Source organism: Apostichopus japonicus, chromosome 2 (assembly GCF_037975245.1).
Source record: "Apostichopus japonicus isolate 1M-3 chromosome 2, ASM3797524v1, whole genome shotgun sequence".
In the NCBI taxonomy this organism is placed as follows: Eukaryota; Metazoa; Echinodermata; class Holothuroidea; order Aspidochirotida; family Stichopodidae; genus Apostichopus; species Apostichopus japonicus.
The window spans coordinates 7,750,587-7,775,755 of NC_092562.1; the positions used below are offsets into that span (position 1 = coordinate 7,750,587).

At 37.2% G+C, this 25,169-nt stretch overlaps 1 protein-coding gene across 1 annotated transcript; it reads left to right on the forward strand.

Annotated features, from left to right (window-relative positions):
- Positions 1 to 508: 508 nt before the first annotated feature.
- Positions 509 to 23,446, forward strand: LOC139976505 (protein zyg-11 homolog B-like). Its single transcript, XM_071985336.1, has 12 exons — positions 509 to 774; positions 1,325 to 2,359; positions 2,607 to 2,750; positions 4,319 to 4,377; positions 5,021 to 5,138; positions 10,854 to 10,907; positions 13,394 to 13,552; positions 16,646 to 16,807; positions 19,047 to 19,162; positions 19,535 to 19,664; positions 21,506 to 21,656; positions 21,917 to 23,446. The coding sequence occupies exons 2-12, from the start codon at positions 1,373 to 1,375 to the stop codon at positions 22,087 to 22,089; spliced, it is 2,253 nt and encodes a 750-aa protein (XP_071841437.1). The 5' UTR covers positions 509 to 774; positions 1,325 to 1,372; the 3' UTR covers positions 22,090 to 23,446.
- The last annotated feature ends 1,723 nt before the right edge of the window (positions 23,447 to 25,169 follow it).

Consider the following 25,169-nt stretch of genomic DNA (forward strand, 5'->3'; position numbering starts at 1 on the left):
TTTTTCACAGTCAATAACTCCATTTGGGGGGGGGGGCAAGTGGGGGGGGCGAGCATTTCAACTGGGGGGCTCCCGCCCCCTGCCCCCCCCCCCCCCCCCCGCTGGCTACGCCACTGCCTTCTTGAGATATCGTGTTTACAAGCGAGGCATCACACGTACGCACTCTCCGTCAGCATTACTGCATAGGTAACGGTAATCATTGAAACCAATAATTATGATTGTAACTTGGGACTGCATAAGGTCATGCGTATAAAAGTAGAAGGTATTTAGTTTTTTTTTTAAATATTAAATATTGGTAAAAGTACGACTTTTGACTTCCTGCGCAACGGGTTATTAACCCATTACATTGGAGGTGGCTTTATGCTACGAAAGACAGGAATTATGAAAGTTCATCATAAGCTTCCGTACCGTACTTATCGGGCGGAGTCAATTTTGGTTGGGCGTTACATTTGTCATGTTATTATCTCGAGGAAAAGGAAGCTGTAACCCTTGATGACCCCTGATATGGCACTTCACGGCAGGTCAGAACGGAAAATGGTATCTCCAATGTAAATGAACTGCGCACCATTCGTACTGTAAAAGTTAGGTTACAGTCGCTGCACGTACACACTGCAGAGTAGGTCTGAACATACTATTTAGGGAAGTTCCTCCTATACTAAGACCGAAATTTGGCATTCTTCTGGTTCATTCAACAAACAAATTTTACTGCTGGAGCACATGGATGATCAGGTTTGAAAATGATGTGAGTGTTCTTTGACAGAGTCTTTCGAATCGGTAAGTGAACACGGAAGCGTTTGCACTGTCACAATAGCCTACTGTAGCCTAATATTAAATAATACTAGCCAATGCTCAGCCTAATGTTAAGTTAGGCCAATGACTTATCGTGATTTTAAACAAGGATTACATTTTAATTTTGATAAGGAATAGAATTACCTGAGTGAAGTGTCGAAAATTAACTACAAAATACTCGTTTCGTAGCAACCTTCATGACAGTAACGATAAGGTGTCATGAATTAAGTCATGTATTGAAAATATTTGAATAAAAATTTGAAGTCATGTGCAAAGTCATAGCTGATGATATATCTAGATTATATCTCCAAGATCAACGTGTTTGTTGAAGGAGTGACCAGGCTAGAACAAAGCTTGTCCCAAATTTCTAGGTACAATGGTGTGTTGTTGCTTTTTTTTCTAGAGGGGAGGGAGTGTTTCAAAGAAGAGATTCAAAGTTGCAGGTTTATCAATTCAAGTTACAATTTTCCCAATCATTGACTGCACTCTACGTTATAGCTTTAAATACTTAAACTTTAGCAAATTTTATTTTCAGATATATTCCAACGTGCCACAGTGACCAGTGACTGATGTACTGTTTGAGATGTCATTTATCACAGCAGACAGTCTTCAAACATTATGTTTGAAATACATTGCCACAAACCTACCAGAGTTTACCAAAGAAATTCCAGCAGGGGATGGAGACCACCTGGAGAATAAACTGATTTTCAGAGAATCAAATGTAATACTTCATCAAGAATTAGCAGAACAACTTTTAAAGAAACTTAGTAAACTAGGGTCACTAAGTGACACAGTACTAAGTCTCTTTCGAAAGGAAACCATTGGAAGCCTGAGGCGTGCCTGTCTTAGGCATGCCAATGTCTCCTCCAAAGGGCTGAGATCACTGTCCACTCAGCACCTACTGGAGCTGGATGCTACAGGACTTCATGGTGTTAATGTCAATGGAATCATTGGAGCTCAGGGAGAATGGACGAGGAAAAATCTTAAAGCTCTTACAGTCAGTAGGTGTACATTCATGAACACCTCCAAATATTGTATTGTTATATCTCTGCCACAGTTAAAATCCCTTAGACATCTTGATGTCAGTTATACAGAGTTTGGCTACAATCTTGGTCTTGAGTGTGTTGTGTCTGATCTGCCTCACTTGGATAGCTTAGATATTTCTGGGACACTAGTTTATAACATTCAACCACTACTAGCCCTCAAGGATACGCTGAAGTCTCTGTCCATGTTCAAGACTCGTGTACCTGACAAAGATCTTATCCCTGTTATTATTGAAATGTGTGCATTGAGGCAGTTGGACATCTCACAGGACAGCATACCGCATATGCTTTCGAACAAACTGAAAGGCAAAGGAACCATGGAACAGCTCCTCAACTCCAAGATTGCATTACCTAATATTGTATCCTTAGATTTATCTGGCCGAGATGATATCACAGATGAGATGTTGGAGAGATTTGTACACTGCCACCACAAGCTCAAATTTCTTGGTTTGGCTCTTTCTCAAGAAGTTTGTGACAGTATGTTTTTCAAGGAGAAACAGTACACAGAATTCAACCCTGACTTGAAGGTATGGGTAGGTTGTCATTTGTATAAGAGATTCAGCAAATAGTTTTAAGTGGAATTACACTCTTTTGCTGTCATTGATTATTGAAGTAGCAACATTCTTATATTTGCATGTGAATGTTATATATGCTAATGTTTGATGGTGAGGTTTTCCAAGAAGAAATTAGTAATATATTTGTAAATAAACATATATCGTATACTTGTGGTGGCTCTTTCATTTCCTATAAACCCATGCTTGCTTTCCCACTCAGATTGCTGGACAGGTAACTGAAGATCAGATTCTGGAGGCATTGCTGAGATACAAACAACGGCCAAATTATGGCCACAAGCTGTTGAGGTGTTTGTTCAATATGACACAGTACATTGAGAAGGACCCCAAACCTGAGTTAGTTAAGGTAATATGAATTCTAACTTTAAACTAACAACCATCCTAAAGGGAATTTTGTGGACATTTGTAAACTTTCAGTGTTTATTATTGAAATTTTATACTTTCACATAGATAATGAAAGGCCTTCTTTTTTTATTGCCTGAGGAATCTGTGCAATGGTGATGGCTTGTGTGTGTATGTGACACCTGCTTGTAAACACCATAACTCAAAAAGTTCATGGTGGATTAACTTTATACTTGGTATCTTGATCTCTGATGGTCAAACGTCAGCAGAGGTCAAAGTATGAGATTATGCAAACACGAAAACTCAAAAAGTACACCTTTGTTGAACTTCATACTTGGTATGTAAATGCAGCTTCATGAGTTCAAGATCCCTATAGATTGAAATTGGTAGAGGTCTAAGGTCATTTGTGGTTAACATAAGTTAAAGTCTGAAAACCTTGTAAACATGATAACTCAAAAAGTACAACCTTATACTTAGTATGTAGACCCAATTTGGTGAGTACAAGAACCCTTTTGAAATTAATAGAAGTTAAAGGTCACATGAGGTCAACAGGTTTCAAAGTCTGAAATCATTGCAAACATGATAGCTTCAAACTTAAAGAGCTCTACAATTAATCTGTGAGTTCTCTGATGCTATAGTTTGTTTTTGGTGAACATGGGTTTGTCAACTTCAGTTCAGTTAATAGTTTTGTGAAGAGGCTTAAAATACAATAGACCTCAAGTAAACTTGGATAGTCAGCCAAGAAATGAAATCTGCCGCATAAAGTTAATGCTTGGTGATTTAAACATACTCAAGTGGCCCCTACCAGTTTTCATCTCCGAGCTTCAAGGAGTTCAACAGGTTATCTCAAATGGTCTTATTGTGGTCATGGGGTCAACAGGTTATCTCAAATGGTCTTATTGTGGTCATGGGGTCAACAGGTTATCTTAAATGGTCTTATTGTGGTCATGGGGTCAACAGGTTATCTCAAATGGTCTCAAAATTGGCCTTCTTGTTTTACTAGATGATTTTCACTTTGGCAATAAGGTGTGAAAATATTTCAAAGTGAATAAAAACTTCATGTAACTCTCATTTATTAATAACAATTATTAAAGGTACAGTATGGTTGGTGGCAGAGTTGATTTGTTATCTCAAAATTTGTGAAAGAAAAACATCCATTTGATCATATGTAGAACATCTACAGTATGTGTCTATATTTCACATAGGAAGACTGTTCTTTCTGGATATTGAAACATTTGGGAGTACAAATTCTACTTTGCAAAATCCTTACTTGTGAATTTGGTTGATACCCACAAGTGAGTGCTACAAATAAGAATTGGAAATCTCTGATATGTTCTTGTTCTTACTTAATTCTTAAGTCAGATACAGTAGTTATGTGGAATTTGAGCAACTAATATGACAAGAAATCATAAAGCCATCAGGCTTTCTGGTTGTTCTAATATCCTCCCTGAGAGTTATGGTGAGACAAATATGTTAATAGGTTCTTGTTTTGTTGTGACTCCATATGGCTCAAATTTGTCAAAAAAGATAATTGCTCTCATTCAGTGATAATTTTCTACAATCTATTGCCAGGCCATCCTTCCTCAAATGAGGGCAAACCCAAAACATCTTGGTGTTCAGATGGCAGCAAGGTGAGATACTTTCTCTTTTAAAATTAATTGATCATGCTTATATATAAATATACATATATTTATATATATATATGTTTCTTTAACTGGAAAATCCATTGTACCAGCGTGACACCATTAAGAAATATCAATTCCTGATGAAAGAAACAGTGAAACCTATGTGAACTTGTTGGTTGCATTTGTTCACTACTTTTAACTAATCGTAATGCTGAAACACATAGCCTTTACCAGAAATACCAAATTAGAACCCACTCATGCAGTATGTTCATACTGCTACGTATGATCTTTCAAGACAAAGTTATTGTAACAGTCAAGTTTATTTCTCAGCCAAACATTTTGAGAACAGGTACTGATTATTTGGCTTAAGTTTACAAAAACTTGTACGAGTTAGAAAATAAGTTGATGGTTTCTAGTCACAATAGACAGTTGCAGGACATTCTTGAGGTTGGAAAGATATTAAAATCATGTTGTTAATCACTTCAAGAAACCTCCACCTTGGTTATAAAGATCGGAATGCTTTATGTATATGGCAGAGCATTGTTAGTTGCTAATTTTTACGTGTTTGATGCATTTCATTTGATTTCACAGTGAGGGTGTTAGGAAACATTCAATTGTTTTTAATATTAAATTGCTTTCATAATTGCAGTGCTTGCTTGTATAACCTAACTAAGAACCGTCTGGGCGAGAGTATACATGTATCCCTGCTTAGTAAGATGGTACATCTGATTCTACATGCAATGGAGAACTTCTCAACACAACAACAGGTGAGTAACAAAGTAAAGACTCTTTCAAGACCCTATAAAGACATTTGACAATTTCCTTGGAGGTGTAAGGGTTAGGGTTAAAACCTTGTCTAAACCTTGTGTAAACTTGAAGGCTACTTGAGATCAATAGAGGTAAAAGAAAATCACCAGTCATGGTAAGTGGTTAGGTATAAAACTAAAGCTCCCAAATATGGAAAAATAATCCCTATTTGGTACAAGTCAAAGGTTAAAGCCATACAAATACAAAGTTGATGAATCTATTGATTTTACTGGATAGTCAAAATGAGCCAAATACTTTCACCCTTTTTAAATAAAGTGCTCGTTGAATTTCATAGTTGCATGGTACCCTCTCACAGCAGGGCTTTAATTTAAGGAATTACTTCTAAATGATTCTTTCATCTCAGAACCTGCCCGATGTTGATTACGAATACCTGACTATTAGCAAAGCTCGCACCAAGCTATATAAGATCCAGTTTAACTTGATAATGTCACTACTCATATTCCATCATTTACACTTATGATATAATGTTGAAGCCCAACTCTTTCAAAGGCCTTTTCTTTTAATTGATAAACATGTAAGATAGCAATTTGTTTGTAAATTTGGAAACTCAAGATAGATAGCTACTAGCGAAAGGGTTATTCATAAACTAGTGTTCAAACGATTATGCTGTAACAGAAAATACCGATTACTGATTATTTTTTTCATAGTCAGGCCGATTCCGATTCCGATTATTTGAAAAAGAGAAAAAAATATCCCGTTTATACGAAATCGACAATAAAGTATGTGATAGAAACAATTATTGTTGTGATTTTCCTGTTTCCTTTTGCTTTCGTTGTAATAGAAGGCTCTTAGGTATCCTTTTGTATGTACCAAATTACCTCTGGAGTTTCTCGGAAAGAAAAAAAACGATTTTTTTCCCACAAATTTCCAAAATACAAAATATGACATCCTACCTAATAAGCACTGTGCTAAGCGAATGGCCTTACCACCTCGACGTGAATGTCACCTGTTAATGGCTTGAAATGGGCTAAGAATAGTTACTCAAAATATCCATCTCAAAAAGTATCTCAGACAAACCATCCATCTTCAATCTATACCAAAGTGTAATTTTAATTACATATTGCTACATTCCGTCAATATTTTGTACTTATTTTCAGTATTATACCGTTTAAGAACAAATAGAAATGTTACGAACTTGAAGTTAAACATACTTATTCGTTACCTTTTTAACTCCATTCAAGTTCAATTAGAAAGTGTAAGCTTAGGCCAATCAAACTGAAAAGCAATTGTACCATCGTAACTTGTTTAAAATTACTCTAGAATGTTACCAGATTGATGTAAAGAAATAAGAACAACTAGAAACTATCTCCAATATAAAATACAACATTCACTCATACCTTCCAAACAAATGCTGATTTCCAGCAAATTGAAAGTTGTAAACACAGCTACAGTACGCAATTTTTTTTGTTTTTTCGCTAACCGATGGTTAGGCTACACTTCCCATTGACTTAGTGTGGTTGTTATGCTAACATGTGGTCGAAGGTTGCAGTATTTCACGGATATTTTAGTTCTAGCTAACTGCGTGACAATTTCAGCGAATGAAGTGATGCTTAGGCTAGATTTTCCTGTTGACTACGTGTGGTGTTCGGGTACCATGCGCGCGATAATAGCAGCAAGGAAAGTATGAAAACAAAACTACGCAAAGTATTGTTTTTTTACAAGCCTTGCACTCTTACTCCTACTCATGTCAAGGAGATCACTGGTACTCATAATTGTTTTTTGCAAACCGATGGATAGGCTACATTTCCCATTGACTTAGTGTGGTTGTTAGGCTAACATGTGGTCGAAGATAGCAGTTTCCATGGATATTTTTTATTTTTTATTTGCGACACAACTAGAGCAAATAAACAGATGGCTAGGTTAGATTTCCATGTTGACTTAGTGTGAAGTTAGGCTACCATGTGGTCGGAGATTTGTGGGGATTTTAGGTTATTGTCGCTGGTACTGAAATTGCTTTGTGGAGGCCGTAATTTGCCAGTGACTGTGCGGGAAGTTCCTGGTGATTGTGTGCGACCCTCCCGCACTGCTTCAAATTTGATGCGGCATTGTGAGAACTGTTTGCGCGATTGCGCTGCAACTGCAAACCCTAGCTAAAGCAAACACATGTCACAATTAATTTTACACAGACACCTGATATAACAAGGGCGATTTTTTTATATTTCTCTTTTCTTTTTCGCACTCGCAATTGTGCTTTAGGAGGGCTTTTTGGTTCCTTGCTAAAAGCAAAGGAACCTATGTATTCAGGTTGGCGTGTGTGTGTGTGTATGTATGTGTGCGTGTGTGTGTGTGTGTGTGTGTGACGCTTAAGCTTGTATGCACGATAACTCAACAAGGGATTGACTGATCATGATCAAACTTGGTGGGTGGGTGGCCCATAGTGAGTAGATGAACCCTATTGTTTTTGGTGCCCACAAAGGTCACCAAAGGTCAGTTATGGTCCAAAAACCCAAAATACTAAAACTGCAATAACTCCCAGTGCCAATGTGCGACAAGGTTGATATTTTGGGACAAGTTGTGAACTGGTTAGGGAAACATTTTGAAACTTAACGGTCATGTGATCTGAGGTCACCAAAGGTCAATTAATGTTAAAAAACTAGTTTTTTTGCGATAACTTGAGAACGAATTGTCCGTTAGGGTTGGGAGTTGCTTCAGTGTAATCCAATTGTCGACCCACATCTGGGTGACCCTTGACCTCAATTTGACCTCTGGTGACCTTTTCATGTTTTGGGGATTTTTACAGTTTCGATGCTATTTTCAGATGTCAAAGGTACCTTCCGATCATAAATATCGATAGGTTGACCCCCGTGTGACCTTTGTGTGCGAACTTATAAGGGGTCAAAGTTTTCGGTCGGAGTTAGGATGGCTGTACAGACTTATCGTGTTGATTTTTGGAATCAGCAGATCAAACTACATTTGAAACCAAGGTGAAAAGGTCAAAGGTCACATTAGAAAAAATGTGCTTAGTTTGGGAGAAAACGGGCGAAAAAGAAAATGTTTGGTTTTGATGCTAGATTTGGATATCAAAGGTACCTTCCGATCAAAAATGTCAATGGGTTGACACCCGGGTGACCTTTGTGTATAAAGTTATACAAGGTCAAAGTTAATTTTCAGACATTTAATGCAATAACTCCCAGGGCCAAGGTGTAACAAGGTTGATATTTTGGGACAAGTTGCAAATGGTATAGAGGAATATTTTCAAACTTAACGGTCATGTGATCCGAGGTCATCAAAGGTCAATTAATGTTAAAAAACTAGTATTTTGGGTGAGAAAATGGGCAAAGAAAAAAATGTTTGAATTTTTACAGTTTTGATGCTATATTCACGTCTCACCAATAAAAAATGTCAATAGGTTTACCCCAGGTGACCTTTGTGTGTGAAGTTATATGAGGTCAAAGTAAATTTTCAGACATTTAGTGCAATAATTCCCAGTTCCAAGGTGTGACACGGTTGATATTTTGGGACAAGTTGCAAATGGTATAGGGGAATATTTTCAAACTTAACGGTCATGTGATCCGAGGTCACCAAAGGTCAATTAATGATAAAAAACTAGTATTTTTGCGATAACTTGAGAACGAATTGTCCGTTAGGGTTGGGAGTTGCTTCAATTTAATCCAATTGTCGACCCGCATCTGGGTGACCCTTGACCTCAATTTGACCTCTGGTGACCTTTTCATGTTTTGGGGATTTTTACAGTTTCGATGCTATTTTCAGATGTCAAAGGTACCTTCTGATTATAAATGTCAATGGGTTGACCCTCGTGTGACCTTCGTGTGCGGAGTTATACGAGGTCAAAGTTAATTTTCAGACATTTAATGCAATAACTCTCAGTTCCAAGGTGTGACACGGTTGATATTTTGGGACAAGTTGCAAATGGTATAGGGGAATATTTTCAAACTTAATGGTCATGTGATCCGAGGTCACCAAAGGTCAATTAATGATAAAAAAACTAGTATTTTTGTGATAACTTCAGAACTAACTGTCCGTTAAGGTTGGGAGTTGCTTCAATGTAATGCAGCTGTCGACCCGCATCTGGGTGACCCTTGACCTCAATTTGACCTCTGGTGACCTTTTCGTGTTTTGGGGATTTTTACAGTTTCGATGCTATTTTCAGATGTCAAAGGTGCCTTCTGATCATAAATGTCAATAGGTTGACCCCCGTGTGACCTTCGTGTGCGAAGTTATACGAGGCCAAAGTTAAAAAATATTCATGAGGTCACGGGTCAAACGTGAAAAACTCCCAAATTGCAATAACTTGGCTACTATTTATTGGAATTTCGTCAAACTTGGTATGATGATATTGGTAGATAGTCTCCACACACTGATGTGTGTTGCAATTGATATCATGCATGTTTATAGGGGGGGGGGGCCTAGCATTATTTCGTTATGAAAAGTTTGTATGCACAATAACTCAACAAGGGAATGACCAATCATTACCATACTTGGTGAGTGGGTGGCCCATAGTAAGTAGATTAACCCTGTTGATTTTGGTGCTCATTTCATGAATATTAATGAGGTCATGGGGTCAAACGTGAAATACTCCAAATTGCAATTACTTGGCTACTATTACTAGTCGGAATTTCGTCAAACTTGGTACGATGATAATGGTAGATAGTCTTCACACACTGATGTGTGTTGCAATTGATATCAGGGCTTAGCATTACTTTGGCAACAAAAGTTTGTGAGCATAAATTACTGTTGCTGTATTAGGGCTTTGTTAGAAATTTCCCTATGAATGGAACTAATGAACAGCAGCAAGGAACCATGAAATGTTTTCATTCTGGTTAAGCACTTGCGAGGGCGAGTCGCCCGTCGCCCCCGCTTATTTTCAACCCTGTCCAGCACATTCGTTAATTCGCGAAATTGGTATTGTTACCATGCTTACTGTGCCGAGAAATATGAAGTCACTAACCACGAGGGAAGCAAAATCGGCGACCCTGGCAGCCTAATTTGATGAAATTACATTGTGAAAGACATATAGAGGATGTCATTATTTTAATTTTTCGTATTTAAAAGAACAAACCTAACACATCAGTTGATATTTTCACCTTCCATATGTTTTTGAATAATGATATTTTCACCTTCCATATGCTTTTGAATAATTGGTATGACATAACTGGTATTCCACGTAATTTTTACCGATTCCGATTATGATCCGATCATGTAATAATTGGACCGCATCCGATTCCGATTCAGTTAATCGTTTGAACACTATCATAGACTGCCAGTTCGCTTATGCGGAGTGTGAATAATCCAGAGATTTGAGTCATTTGTTACATAGGCATACTACTCTTCCAATGTAGAAGGCATCATGCCTCCTGAAATTTTTCAGGTTTGCTCTCTAGGTCACAAGAATATGGGTCAAAATTGTTACTCTAAAACATGTGTTCTTAGATCAAGGTGATCTTCGCCTTTTCATAATAAGACTCTTTTACAAACAGTTATTGTCTGTGCATCAAGTAAAACTTCTTTTGTGCTTCTAAGTCATTTACAAGCAAAGCTGAACATTCTCTGGGACATTTCTTATAGTGTTATGTATTTCAGTTTTGTTCCTCACACTACTGTATATAGATACATATCATATATACCACTCATCCCTAGCTGCTTTGAAATTGAACTTGAATATTAGTACATCTTTTCTTATAAATACATTACAGCTACAGAAAAATGCTCTTCTAACCTTGTGCAGTGACAGAATACTGCAGGAAGTGGTAAGTAATAGGATGTAAATATGAGCCTTTTACCTCCATTAGTGGGTTTCCTGCCATCTACTTGACTAGTGTAAGTTTCATAGTGAGCAGAATTGTCTTAGTATTTCTGATGTATTTCTTTTGTCCCTTGTTTCTTTTCATATATAATTACATAGCATAATTTTACAACCATTTCATCCCTCTGGTCATTGAGTGCATCCATTGGCTGTCATGGTAGTGGACTTCTGCTAGTTTCTCTGTTGGGAAGCAGTAAATGTGCCAGTTTGGCCATCTTGTAGAAAAGAACTTAAAAGGATGGTAGCTATATATTTTAAGCCATTTAAGTTATTATTCATTGCTTCAATTGTCAGTGGTAGGTGGGGGGGGGGGGGAGGGACAGTTATTTAGGTGACCTGGGTAATTAATAATGTCAAGATTCAAGAAGTTCCTTCCCCTGGTGAAAGGCTTAGAGGGGTGTGAAGCAGACATAACAGTGTTGCAGTGGAAGATAAATTTTACATACACAATGAACTTCCACTTTTGAGTATTTACTGAGGCGGACATATTGTTATATTAAATAAGTTAGGCTTATGAGGTTATTTTATGTGATATATGTGGGCTAGTGTTAGGTTTCATAGGGACAGGTGTCATTAAAAGGTAATTTTTTCAATTGGAGATGAGTAATTATTTATTGAAAACATGCAAAAGTGCACTGGTGCTATTAGTGCAGCTTGTTAGGACCAAGGTTAGGTCTCTTACCTATATCGGGCTAGTTTTTATATGGGTGAAATAACTTTGGGTATGGAAAAAAATATGAAGTTTGTATTATTGGTGTTTAATAACAGGAGGGGGACGATTTCAGGATCCCTTTGCTGTGACAGCTCCCTTATAGGCAAAGAAAACAAAGAAAATCCACAGAAGACTATACTCGTACATCATTTGTTAACATTCTGTAACCAATAATGATTTTGCACAGCAGCTTTGGGGCCAAGTGCCAAACCTATATGCAGCATCCACAGGTCTTAACTCAACATATAGTTGGAGACTTTCTTTCCATTTAACCTTGTGATTAAAAACACATTCACCAATACTAAAACACATGGAAGAGGTCTAGAACTAAACCACCATGGAAAGAATGGTATTCCCCTAATTGTCTTGTCACAATAGAATAATAGCTGATACCACCTTACTGAAGATAACTGTACTGCAATAAAGCCTTTTAATGGTTACTTAAGACTGGTGCAAAATCAATACAAGGTGTTTTGGTTCCTTGCTGGAAGCAAAGGAACCACCTATGCAGTTAGGTTGGCGTGTGTGTGTCCATCTGTGACACTTGCTTGGGTCCGCGATAATTCAACAACATGGTGATTGATGTTTGTCATACTTGCTATGTAAATTTGTTATAGTAAGAAGGTACAACCTATCGTTTTTGACAGTGACCTTATGAATATTAATGAGGTTTGGGGTCAAATCTTTACTTTGCAATAACTCCACAATTTTAAGTCCGACTGTATGCCGTTGTTGGTACATTGCTGGTAAATGTAGGCCTTTTTGGGACCATCATGAAAAGGAAAAAATACATTTAAAAATGACAATCACTGAAATGAAATTAAGAGCATAAGAAATTAGTTTAAGTCCTGGATAAAATGTTTAAAGGTATTTAAGGAGTTGGCATTCTTACACTCCTTTGGTAACTCGTTCAATCCCTTAGCAGCAACATATGGAAATGTTTTCTGATGATACTGGATGATTACCACCCTCTTTAAGTGCTCTTTGCACCTCTCCAATGTTGAATCAAGAGTGTAGAGTGACTTGTTAAGTACTTCTACAGCCACATTTTACATGACCCTTTGAACTTTTGGCTTAAAATGTTACTTCATGTGACATACACCCAAGTAGTCATTCTATGTTACACTACTGTCTACTCAAGCAGTAAGCTATCAAACATGTAGGCTAGTGTATTACAACGTATGTGTAAGTAAGTGTATGAGTGATGTATGTTGCTCAGGTACGGAATAGTTTGTAGCATGATTGCAGTATTACTGTTAGTCAAACACTCCTATGTACACATCAAGAAGGTGCTTGCTTCTGACTCATTACTGTTCCAATATCAGAAAATTTCTCATAAATAATGATATATCCTGAATTTTTCGAACAATTATAACTAGATCAAAGCAATTTCATCACATGCAACTGTTATATGCTCACCAGGGAGCAGTGATAAGCATCAGATTCTTGTATATTTAATAAATCAAGAATACTTGTACCCCAGTACTCAGATTCTAAAATGGTGAACTTGGGCACTGATACTACGTTCTTGGAACCTCAAGTACTCAAAAGTATTTTATACTTAGATTAAGGTACTTCACTATAGCACTGCATAACACGATTTAAGCCTATTATTATGTGGTTGTGTCCAAGGTCAAAACAACAGAGAAATATGAATAAATGCAAACCATTTTCCTGCAATTTTTTTCAGTGGTTTTAACATGTAACTTTATTTCCAGAACTTTGATCGTTACAAGGCTTCACGGATGGTTATGGATTGCCTCTTTGTGTTTGACGATCATTCCATTACCAGAATGGCTGTTGCCATTTGTTCAATCCTTGCTGCCAAGATATCAACTGTCCAAACAACTTGGTTGGGCACCAAGAGGAACATGGTGGTAAGTCTAAAATCTTCTTTCCACAGGTACTGCAAAGGAAATGATTGAAGACACCATGTGTTCACATCCTAACAGCTTTTTTTTAAATTGATACAATCTGTTAACTACATAGTCTGTTGACTAAGAGGGAAGATCGCATTCATGCATACCTCCTCATATTTATATATTGGTGACTTCCTTCTCGGAATAAAAAAAATAACACATTCTCGTCAGTATTCAAATTCCTTATCGCCACAGAATGTGATTCACAGCTATTTAAAATGCAGGCCTCTGAAAGCTATAAGAATGATAAGATATCTAAAATGCAGACCACCAGACAGCTATAGCATTGATGAGCTAATTAGAATGCAGACCACCAGACAGCTATAGCATTGATGAGCTAATTAGAATGCAAATCACCAGACAGCTATAGCATTGATGAGCTAATTAGAATGCAAATCACCAGACAGCTATAGCATTGATGAGCTAATTAGAATGCAGACCACCAGACAGCTATAGCATTGATGAGCTAATTAGAATGCAGACCACCAGACAGCTATAGCATTGATGAGCTAATTAGAATGCAGACCACCAGACAGCTATAGCATTGATGAGCTAATTAGAATGCAGACCACCAGACAGCTATAGCATTGATGAGCTAATTAGAATGCAGACCACCAGACAGCTATAGCATTGATGAGCTAATTAGAATGCAGACCACCAGACAGCTATAGGAATGATGAGCTAATTAGAATGCAGACCACCAGACAGCTATAGCATTGATGAGCTAATTAGAATGCAGACCACCAGACAGCTATAGGAATGATGAGCTAATTAGAATGCAGACCACCAGACAGCTATAGGAATGATGAGCTAATTAGAATGCAGACCACCAGACAGCTATAGGAATGATGAGCTAATTAGAATGCAGACCACCAGACAGCTATAGGAATGATGAGCTAATTAGAATGCAGACCACCGGACATCTATAGGAATGATGAGCTAATTAGAATGCAGACCACCGGACAGCTATAGGAATGATGAGCTAATTAGAATGCAGACCACCGGACAGCTATAGGAATGATGAGCTAATTAGAATGCAGACCACCGGACAGCTATAGGAATGATCAGCTAATTAGAATGCAGACCACCGGACAGCTATAGCATTGATGAGCTAATTAGAATGCAGACCACCGGACAGCTATAGGAATGATGAGCTAATTAGAATGCAGACCACCGGACAGCTATAGGAATGATCAGCTAATTAGAATGCAGACCACCAGACAGCTAAAGGAATGATCAGCTAATTAGACCACCAGACAGCTATAGCAATGATGAGCTAATTAGAATGCAGACCACCAGACAGCTAAAGGAATGATCAGCTAATTAGACCACCAGACAGCTATAGCATTGATGAGCTAATTAGAATGCAGACCACCGGACAGCTATAGCATTGATGAGCTAATTAGAATGCAGACCACCGGACAGCTATAGCATTGATGAGCTAATTAGAATGCAGACCACCGGACAGCTATAGCATTGATGAGCTAATTAGAATGCAGACCACCGGACAGCTATAGCATTGATGAGCTAATTAGAATGCAGACCACCGGACAGCTATAGCATTGATGAGCTAATTAGAATGCAGACCACCGGACAGCTATAGCATTGATGAGCTAATTAGAATGCAGACCACCGGACAGCTATAGCATTGATGAGCTAATTAGAATGCAGACCACCGGAAAGCTATAGCATTGATGAGCTAATTAGAATGCAGACCACCGGACAGCTATAGCATTGATGAGCTAATTAGAATGCAGACCACCGGACAGCTATAGGAATGATGAGCTAATTAGAATGCAGACCACCGGACAGCTATAGGAATGATGAGCTAGTTAGAATGCAGACCACCGGACAGCTATAGGAATGATGAGCTAATTAGAATGCAGACCACCGGACAGCTATAGCAATGATGAGCTAATTAGAATGCAGACCACCGGACAGCTATAGGAATGATGAGCTAATTAGAATGCAGACCACCGGACAGCTATAGGAATGATGAGCTAATTAGAATGCAGACCACCGGACAGCTATAGGAATGATGAGCTAATTAGAATGCAGACCACCGGACAGCTATAGGAATGATGAGCTAATTAGAATGCAGACCACCGGACAGCTATAGGAATGATGAGCTAATTAGAATGCAGACCACCGGACAGCTATAGGAATGATGAGCTAATTAGAATGCAGACCACCGGACAGCTATAGGAATGATGAGCTAATTAGAATGCAGACCACCGGACAGCTATAGGAATGATGAGCTAATTAGAATGCAGACCACCGGACAGCTATAGGAATGATGAGCTAATTAGAATGCAGACCACCGGACAGCTATAGGAATGATGAGCTAATTAGAATGCAGACCACCAGACAGCTATAGCATTGATGAGCTAATTAGAATGCAGACCACCGGACAGCTATAGGAATGATGAGCTAATTAGAATGCAGACCACCAGACAGCTAAAGGAATGATCAGCTAATTAGACCACCAGACAGCTATAGCATTGATGAGCTAATTAGAATTCAGACCACCGGACAGCTATAGCATTGATGAGCTAATTAGAATGCAGACCACCAGACAGCTATAGCATTAATTAGAGTGAAGACATAATGCCTGCTATCTATACTCTAGGAGGACTTGCTTTGGAAATTGTAGACATAGCACATTAGGCTTTTCCTGGTAGATATGTTATCATCATTAAAAAGGTGGGAAGTATAATAGTAAGGTAAAAGGACAGTTTCCTGCATTAAATGGTAAGTTGGAAATAAGTATTTTGTGATAAATAAATATCATAAATATAATATAGACCTACTTATATCAAGTAAATGTTGGTCTTTTGATGCTGCAGAACAAGATACAAAACTAATCATGGCATACCAGTTGAACAGCTATTTATAGTAAGCTCTCAATATTTCTCAGAACCTTGCTCATACTGTGGCAGAAGTAGAGGTTTCTCAAATTACAAAAAGGGAAGCTATCTATTTACATGGGATACTATCTCCATTTATTAAGATGGAGGAAACTTTTCAATTTAAATTTTCATACTTTTGCAGAAACTTCTTCAGATTGTGAAGCAGAAGGCAGATGCCAAAACAGTAGACATAACCCTCAAGTTTACTCTGAGCGCCTTGTGGAACCTAACAGATGAGTCTCCTGCAACCTGCTCCATCTTCCTCAATGAATGTGGTTTAGATCTCTTTATTGATATTTTAGAGGTACAATTGCTTGTCCCATCACATTTTGATCTCTTGTCATATGTGACTTGAATGACTGATATATGCCAAAGCATATCGACATGTTCTCCTGTCTAACCCCCCCCCCAGAAAAATGATTTTGTTTTTTTTTGGGTCGTTGAATTCCTCCAGTTTTAATATGACTCATTATTTCTGGAACCCTTTTGTGACATATAAAATTCTTCTGGTTTTTTGTATTGAAAATATTTTCTCCAAACTAATTAGGTATTAGCTCAACTGGCAAAGCCAATTAATTTATGCCAGTGTTATGTGCTAATCTGTCTGTTGCTCTTAGTCTATTTTCTCAATCCTTACAAAAGTGGCTGAAGTTTGCTCAATTCAGGGCCTCATTAATGCTGACACAAAAATTAGGGCAAATGTAATTTAAGGTCAAGGGAGACCCATGAGACCCAAGGGAGACATGTCTGTTTTTGGGTGAAAATTGGTGAAAATGGATGAAAGGTGAAAGGGGAAATTGTTTGTAAAAGGATAAGAGTTTAAAATCATTTGAGGTCATAACTGGCCTAAATCTTCTCTTAAAGGGCTTTATTCTAATTTTGATAACATGGTAACAGTAATCACTTGTTAGTGGAGTAAAGAAAGTGCACAGGTGAAGGGGATCAAAGGTCATACAAAGTAATAAGCAGCAACAAGCAACAATGATACAAACATGTATATTTCCTAGAGACTTGTTCAATTCAAATTCATAATGGCAAAAGTAACAGTATATGGTTGTAGGTCATCCTTAGCATGTTATGGTGAAAACATGAAACCAGTTGTACATTCAGTCATCTCTTAATCATATCTGGTTATCTTATTAGGTTGAGCCTCCAGTAAAGACAAAGGTTATTAGAGTGTATGACAACCTCATTTACCATCACCTGACTCTCTGGACATATGATGTCACTTTGAGGGAAATTTATTTAAGGGAAATTAACTATCAAAATGAACTTTTAAAGTGTGGGCATCAGTCAATTTTTATTCCTTGTTGAAGTCCAAAGGAATCTATGCGATGGTTATGGCGTGTGTGGGGGTGTGTGTATTTATAGCTGGGTGTACGTATATGTGTGTGTATGTGACGCCTTGGCTTGTAAACATGATATCTCATGAACCAAATGTTGTCTGAACTGGAACGTTGGTATGTAGGTAACACTTGGTAAGTAGATGATCCCTTTGTTTTTCATGGTCAAAGGTCACCAGAGGTCAAAGGCTGAAAACCTTGTAAACACTATATCTTAAGAAGTAACATTGCTTGAATTGTACACTTCGTATGTTGGTAGCCCTTGGTGAGCAATTGGATCTCTTTTGTTTGCATGGAGGTCATTTAAGGTCACCAGAAGTCAAATGCTGAAAACCTTATAAACAGGATATCATAAGAAGTAAAAGTTACTTTACCTCTAAACTTCAAAGTTCATTGAAGTCACTAGAGGTCAAATGCTGAAAACCTTATAAACAGGATATCATAAGAAGAAAAAGTTACTTTACCTCTAAACTTCAAAGGTCATTGAAGTCACTAGAGGTCAAAGGCTGAAAACCTTGTAAACACGATATCTCAAGAAGTAAGCATTGCTTGAATTTTAAACTTGGTATGTTGGTAGCCCTAGGTGAGCAAATGATACCTAATGTTTGTCATGGAGGTCAAAGACTGAAACCTTGTAAACATGATATCTCAAGTAAAGTTGCTTGAACTTTAAACTTGGTATGTTGGTAGCCCTCGGTGAGCAAATGATACCTAATGTTTGTCATGGAGGTCAAAGACTGAAACCTTGTAAACAGGATATCTCAAGAAAAGTTGCTTGAACTTTAAACTTGGTATGTTGGTAGCTCTTGGTTAGCAGATGATCAATATTGTTTTTATGGTGGTCATTTAAGGTCACCGGAAGGTAAACTCTGAAAACCTTTAAAACATGATATCTCAAAGTAAGAATCATGGACACTTCTCATACCTTGTATATGGATTTGCCATATTGACTAAAGACCCCTATTGCCATGTACAATAGACTGACATGTGTGTTATCATGTCACTGTGTAATTGTACATCAAAATAGTGATTCACGACATTTATATTATAAGAGCTATTTCTGGTGAACAAGCAGAAGTTTAGTGTTATGAAGTCATCATAACCGCAATGCATTTTTCATTCTGGTTTTACTATTTTGAAGTATATACTTTTCATTGTTATAGATTTCTAAAAATGAAAATATTTACAATTGTTTACCAGACTTTCAAAGATGAGGCAACTTTACAAACAAAAGTTCTGGGGCTTATCAACAATATTGCAGAGGTCCAGTCACTACGAGATACCCTAATGAGAGAAGACTTTATTGAACATTGCAGGTAATTTTGTCACTGGAGGAATTTTTTTTCATCATTGTGTTACATATTATTAGATTGTGCTGAATAAGTGTGTTTTCATATGCTGAACCTGTACTTATAAGTTGGTTATGCGTGTGTTAACATTAAGTTGGTGAGAGTAACATTGCAGTTTGAAACTTTGTCCAATTTCTATATAATCAAATTATAAACATATTTCTTTATAATTTTATGATATAGAAATTGCTTCTGTACTAGGCACATGTCACATCCATGATGTTGAAATGTAAGAAAGGGATTCATTCTGCATACAGAATGACACAAGAGATTGGAATAGTCTCACATTGACTTATAGATGTATTTCAGAATATATCTTTGATTATGCTCCCCTTTCAGGAACCTCTTGTTCAACAAACAGATAGAAGTGAGTTATTTTGCAGCAGGTATTGTTGCTCACCTTCTACATGAAGGGCCTGAGATGTGGAAATTGTCAGAAGAGAAGAGAAGTGAACTTAGATATGCTTTGGTAAGTAATCAAAACATATAAAGAAATGTTTTTTTAATTAGTGTTGCTTGCTCAATTTTATTTCAGTGGGACATACAGGGATGACAAATCTCAGAAAGACATAAGCCAATCAGGCAGACAACACCATAAATAACTATGTACTGTCCACCAATGAATGAATTCATAGTGTTTATTGTTCACATTAGCACCTATTGTACACCGTAGTGTGATTGTATGTCTTGCACACATAATATGTGTTGTTCAGTGTAGAATTTTGTTTTGATGTTGACCGTAAACATTTGCAATCATGTGTGTGTGTGTGTGTATGATACATGTGTGATGCCTCATTGTAGATGCGATATCTCAAAGAGCAAAGCCCCATGGTAACCTCCAGAAGCAGATTGTTTGTGGTGGAGGTTAAAGGTTAGTAGAGGTGAAAATGTGAAACCTTGTAAAGACAATATCTAAAGAATTTAATCTTTGATGAATCCCATATTTATTATGTGGATGTTCCATATTGAGTAGATGAACCATATTGTTTCTTGGAGGTCAGCAGGGTTCAAAATCTAAACACCTTGTAACCATGACATCTCAAGAAAGGAATCTTGCATGGATCTCAATTTTAGTACTTTGATGCCCCATATTTGAATAAATGAACCCTATGGTTTTTTTAGAGGACAAAATCTATTTGAGGTCATCAGAGATCAAAGTCTGAACATGTTATCTCAAGTATGGAGTTTGGGAAGAATCTCATACCCACTTGAGGAGTACCAATCCTTATGGTGTTAAGCTAGCATCACTGATGGAGCTTATACCACAGCAATATTCTCTTTCCTATTTATCTGTCTGTCAGCATCAGTTCAAGTGTTTTTGCTGCAGCTCATATGCTCAGTCCTTATGAAAGCTTACCAAGTTGTTGTCCATTAGGGACTCCATTATTGCTTATACAAAAAGTAGATTGAAGATGATGTGGGCTCAAGGCAAGTCCAAACACAAATCATTTAAAATGCTTTTCCTCTTGAGGTTTGAGTCTGATCAGGATGAAACTTGGTAGGCAGAGTCCATTGGTGGTGGTCACAAAAGTTGTACAAGGGTAAGAGGTCAATGGGAAGTTGCAGAAATATGGAGTTGAGTGCAAACAAATGGATGCATCCTGCTACTCAAGATAGTTGGAATTTTCTTTGTTTAAACAAGATAGGAGACAACCAAGATTTAAACAATTCAGTTAGTGACAAGGCACGGTAAGCAGTACAGAACAATAGGTCCAATGTCATCTTAAGTATGTTACAGCAGAAATAAAATTGGTTGTAGTACATAGCTACTTTCCTCTGTTGTCTTTGTCATCGTGTATGAACTACAAGCCATGATAGTGCGAATAAGAGTTATTGTACAAGTCACTCTGCAAAGTCAATAGAGCTACAACATCACTCATATTTTAGTGCAATTCAGCGGTCCTTTCATGTCAGTGAAACAGAACAGTCTCATGAGACCTTGTAAAAAGGGAAACATCAAAAAGATGCAGCTATATGTTTTCTTTCTTTTGCTCTATTTCATTACTAGATGCTATGAGATCAGCCAACCATCATATCAGCCACTTGATACTTGATTTTATATTTTTCCTTTCCTTTTACATCTGACTAGTGATGAACTAAGCTAAGTACTTCAGTGGCTTCTGGTTCAATCAAAGTTGTTCATGTGAGACATTGATATGTACAAGAACATGGGGGGGGGGGTAGGGGGTTGTTGAGGAGTTTGATCCTAGAAATAAACTTTTGTTTATACCAGTGCCAGTGTTTCACTGCAAGAAATATTTTAAATTGTTGGAAGCTTTCCTTACAAGAATGCAACTAATTGTTTTGCAGCATAAAAGTATCTCAGGCTGGCAAAACCCTGAGGGTGAGATGGTTGCCTATCGGTCCTTCAGTCCCTTCTTTCCTTTATTGACCTGCTACTTGATAGGAGAAGTGCAACTTTGGTCCGTTTGGGCCATCCATCACGTTTGCTCTAAGAACCGTAAGTAAAACTATCTTAGTCATATTTTATTATCTTCACTATTGCTACTGGAACAAGTTTCAGGGTTTTACACAAAGCTTTTTTAAGCCATGTAATCAGTTATTATATTTTTCAGGTCACCTTGTGAGAACTAAATGAAGGTGAAGTTACTTATATGAAATTCTGTGGACATTGCTTACTGTGTCTGATAGAATTGGCATGTCTTCGTGTTTTAAAGAAGTGAATGATCTTGACACATTTATCTTTTACATTTTCAACAGCTTCAAAGTATTGTCCAATGCTTGTTGAAGAAGGTGGAATGGATATACTTGAAGACATAATTACCAAGAGTGTCAGCCCATCAGTACATTCCGATGTCCTTGAACTAGCCAAGAAGGTTCTCTTTATTGTCAGTCAAAATGCAAACAATACCAACACAACAAGTAGTGTTTAGGAATAGCAAGTTCTTACAATCAACACAGAATCAGCAAAAACTAATTTTAGGGTCTTTTGTATAGATTCAGCACAGTAAGGATAACTAAAGAATGCTGTTGTTCTTTGGGGAGGTGTTGTGAATGCTCCCACAATTAGGTTCAGGAATGTGGCTTGAGCAAGGTGGCAATGGGGTCATCCCTTTATTTGATCGTTGCTACTTTGTCACATATCCTAGCATATTTGGATAAATGTATGACATGCCTTTGTATAGGTTTGTGTATACACACACATTCAACACATTTTATTTGGTTACATACTCCTTATTTGTGACTGTGGACTGTCAACTTACTTAATATGAATTACATGCTGCTTGTTAACCGATGCCAAGTCCATCTTCTCAGTCAAGTACACCAAGAATGTTCAAGTGTGCCTCAATTGCAACCAAATAAAACACTAATTCTGTCTTGTGAAATATACCACAATCATGGGCACAGTCTTATTGCTTATGAAAAAGTTAGTTTTTTAAGCTTATAATATATTCCTACCCTAGAGAAATCCTCTCTGTATTGTTTCATTCTGTAAGATTTTGTACAACACTTATTAACATAAGGTGAAATACTTGCTCTTTTATTTACAAATTATATATCATAGATTCAACAGCAAATATCAAAGGACACTCCTTAACATATTTCTGAATAAGACTCATGGCTCACAATGTGGCTAATGTTATTAATTGATATACTTTTTCACATATCACATGATAGATATTTAAATGACCTGTTTATCTATTCTTTGTAAGAATTTTTACAGAGTGTAGTAATCAGATATCTTTTAACCTGCCAAGTATAGTTGACTTAATGTCATATTGTCAATTTTAGGCTTCATGTTAAATTCATGATGATCATGTCAGCTCAAGGTAGAGTGATGCAAATAACAGCATCTTACCTTTAGTGTCAAAGGAACAAGCACAAGGGAACATTTAAACTTGATCTCCAACTTAGCTCAGCCAACAAGTGTGGTTTCAAGAAAATGGCCCCTTACCTCAGAATTCCCTATTGTCTAGAATTGTCTAGAAATTTTTAATTGTAAAACATGTTTAAATAATTTCTGAAGTTATTATTTATATAAGTGTGTGAAACAAGCAGGGATTTCTTGATATATGGGTGAAATTTCCTTAATGGAGTTTGTTATCATATCAATTATATATGATGGATTGCTTTTGCATCTCCCATCCTTATTAAAATGTTTCCTATGGATGATCATTGGAGATCTGGGTGTAATATGCAGCTGAACTTGTTTTGTATTGAGCAGTTTGACAAACGAGAAGCAAAAGGGTGAAGAAAAGATGTGAAGAATAAATTGGCTTAGAAAATAAATCTTTCTTGATGTGTTCATTCCTGTTGGTCTAAAGTCAGAAGTAGAAGTAGAAACTTTTGACAATAAAAAAGAACGATTGTGTAGCATGTCTTAATTATTCTCCCCTTGAAAGAGTTTTGGAGTACACTGGGATCTTGTTGATGAATTTACAGCTGAACTACCATAATCAGTTGTGGTAACCAGATTCATATTCCAAATACGGTTTCCAGATAAAAAGAGTCCCAGAAATGTTGTCCTGGATGTTGTATATTGTCTCAGGATGTTAAATACTGTCCCAGGAATACCCAAGAAGTTTTAAAAAGGTTTATATAATTTAATTCTACCTGTTGGCCTTCAGTTTGTAGAACACCTCCAAAGTTGGCTGTGATTTTTTACAACTATACAATCATTAAGTTCATTCATGATTCGTATTTGAAGCAAACCAGATAATTGAATAACTTCATAGGCTGAATTTCACATGGAATATAGCACAACATCTTGTTTAACTTAATGATAAATAATGACACTTCCAGTTATCTTCAAGATTATTGATATTGGATTTTTATATCTTGGCCATCTTGCAAAAAATACTAGTTTCTGAATGAGGTGTTCTAAACTTAAGTATTTAAATATCATCCTTGAAACTTAGAACCAACAAATTCACTGAGGTGCATTCCCATTAAGTTACACCCCCTCCCCTCCCCCATCGAAAAACAGTGTAGGCAAAACCCTGTAAAAACATCACCAGGTGGGTGGGGAATATCCTAGAAAAAATATAGTTGTCTAAAGTTATGGAAAATATGTTTTGCTTGTCATGTATACTTAATTCTTAAGTAGCCTTGAATTCTACATTTCATGTTGCCATTTGAAAAGTGACCTTTTTGGGTTTTGATTTTGGAAGCTTGGGCAGATTTCATATTTGGTATAAAGGTTTATAACATTGATTACAAGAAGCCTTTTGTTTTTTGTGGAGGTCATTTGAAGTAAAAAAAATGCCAAACATTTACTTCACTCCACTCTTACCTGTCTCTCTACAGCTAAACATAATATTACAAGGGAAGCTTGGACAGATCACATACTTGGTATGTAATTGTACCATATTGAGTACAGGACGCCTATGCTGTGGGGAGAGGTCAATGGTCGTCAAATTGTGTAAACCATGTTTCACACAATATTTCATCAAAACATGTCATATTTAGTATGTTGATGTATCACATTTAGTACAAGAAGCCTGTAGTGGAGGTCAATGGTCATTTCAGGACAGCCTGTGTCGTGAATTTATTTTTTGTCACATCACACAGTTTTCACTGTATCACTAAGATCATGTACGTCAGATTCATGAAGAAAACGGCTCATTTTACATCATCGAAACCAAATACATATTGCATTCTGGTTGAACTATATCTTAAATATAAATTGGGGTTCAAAAGATGGTAACTGTTGTTAACTTGTTGAAAAATATACACTCCTGCTGAAGAGCACATCCTACTGCTGGAATCTGTGGCCATGGAATGCACAACGTTAGTGGTTTGTCGCCACGATTCAAAGTCACATGCCTCATTTCCCCATCCCCTAACTTGTCCGGCCGGGCCCCTGTAGGCCCCCGTTGCCATTGCGTACGTCTTCATGATTACAAACGAAACCAAAGATAATAAGTCATGAACAACCTTTCTGTCATACTGAGAATAAGAAACCAACTTCACTAGTGGTTTGAACGGATGGACTGAATTGAAAAAAATAATC

Bases quoted from the DNA above. Each gene is read 5' to 3' on its own strand.
- LOC139976505 (XM_071985336.1), top strand. From the start codon at position 1,373: ATGTCATTTATCACAGCAGACAGTCTTCAAACATTATGTTTGAAATAC. The intron at 5,139-10,853 runs GTGAGTAACAAA...AATACATTACAG, and splicing joins ACTTCTCAACACAACAACAG to CTACAGAAAAATGCTCTTCT. The intron at 19,163-19,534 runs GTAATTTTGTCA...CTCCCCTTTCAG, and splicing joins GACTTTATTGAACATTGCAG to GAACCTCTTGTTCAACAAAC.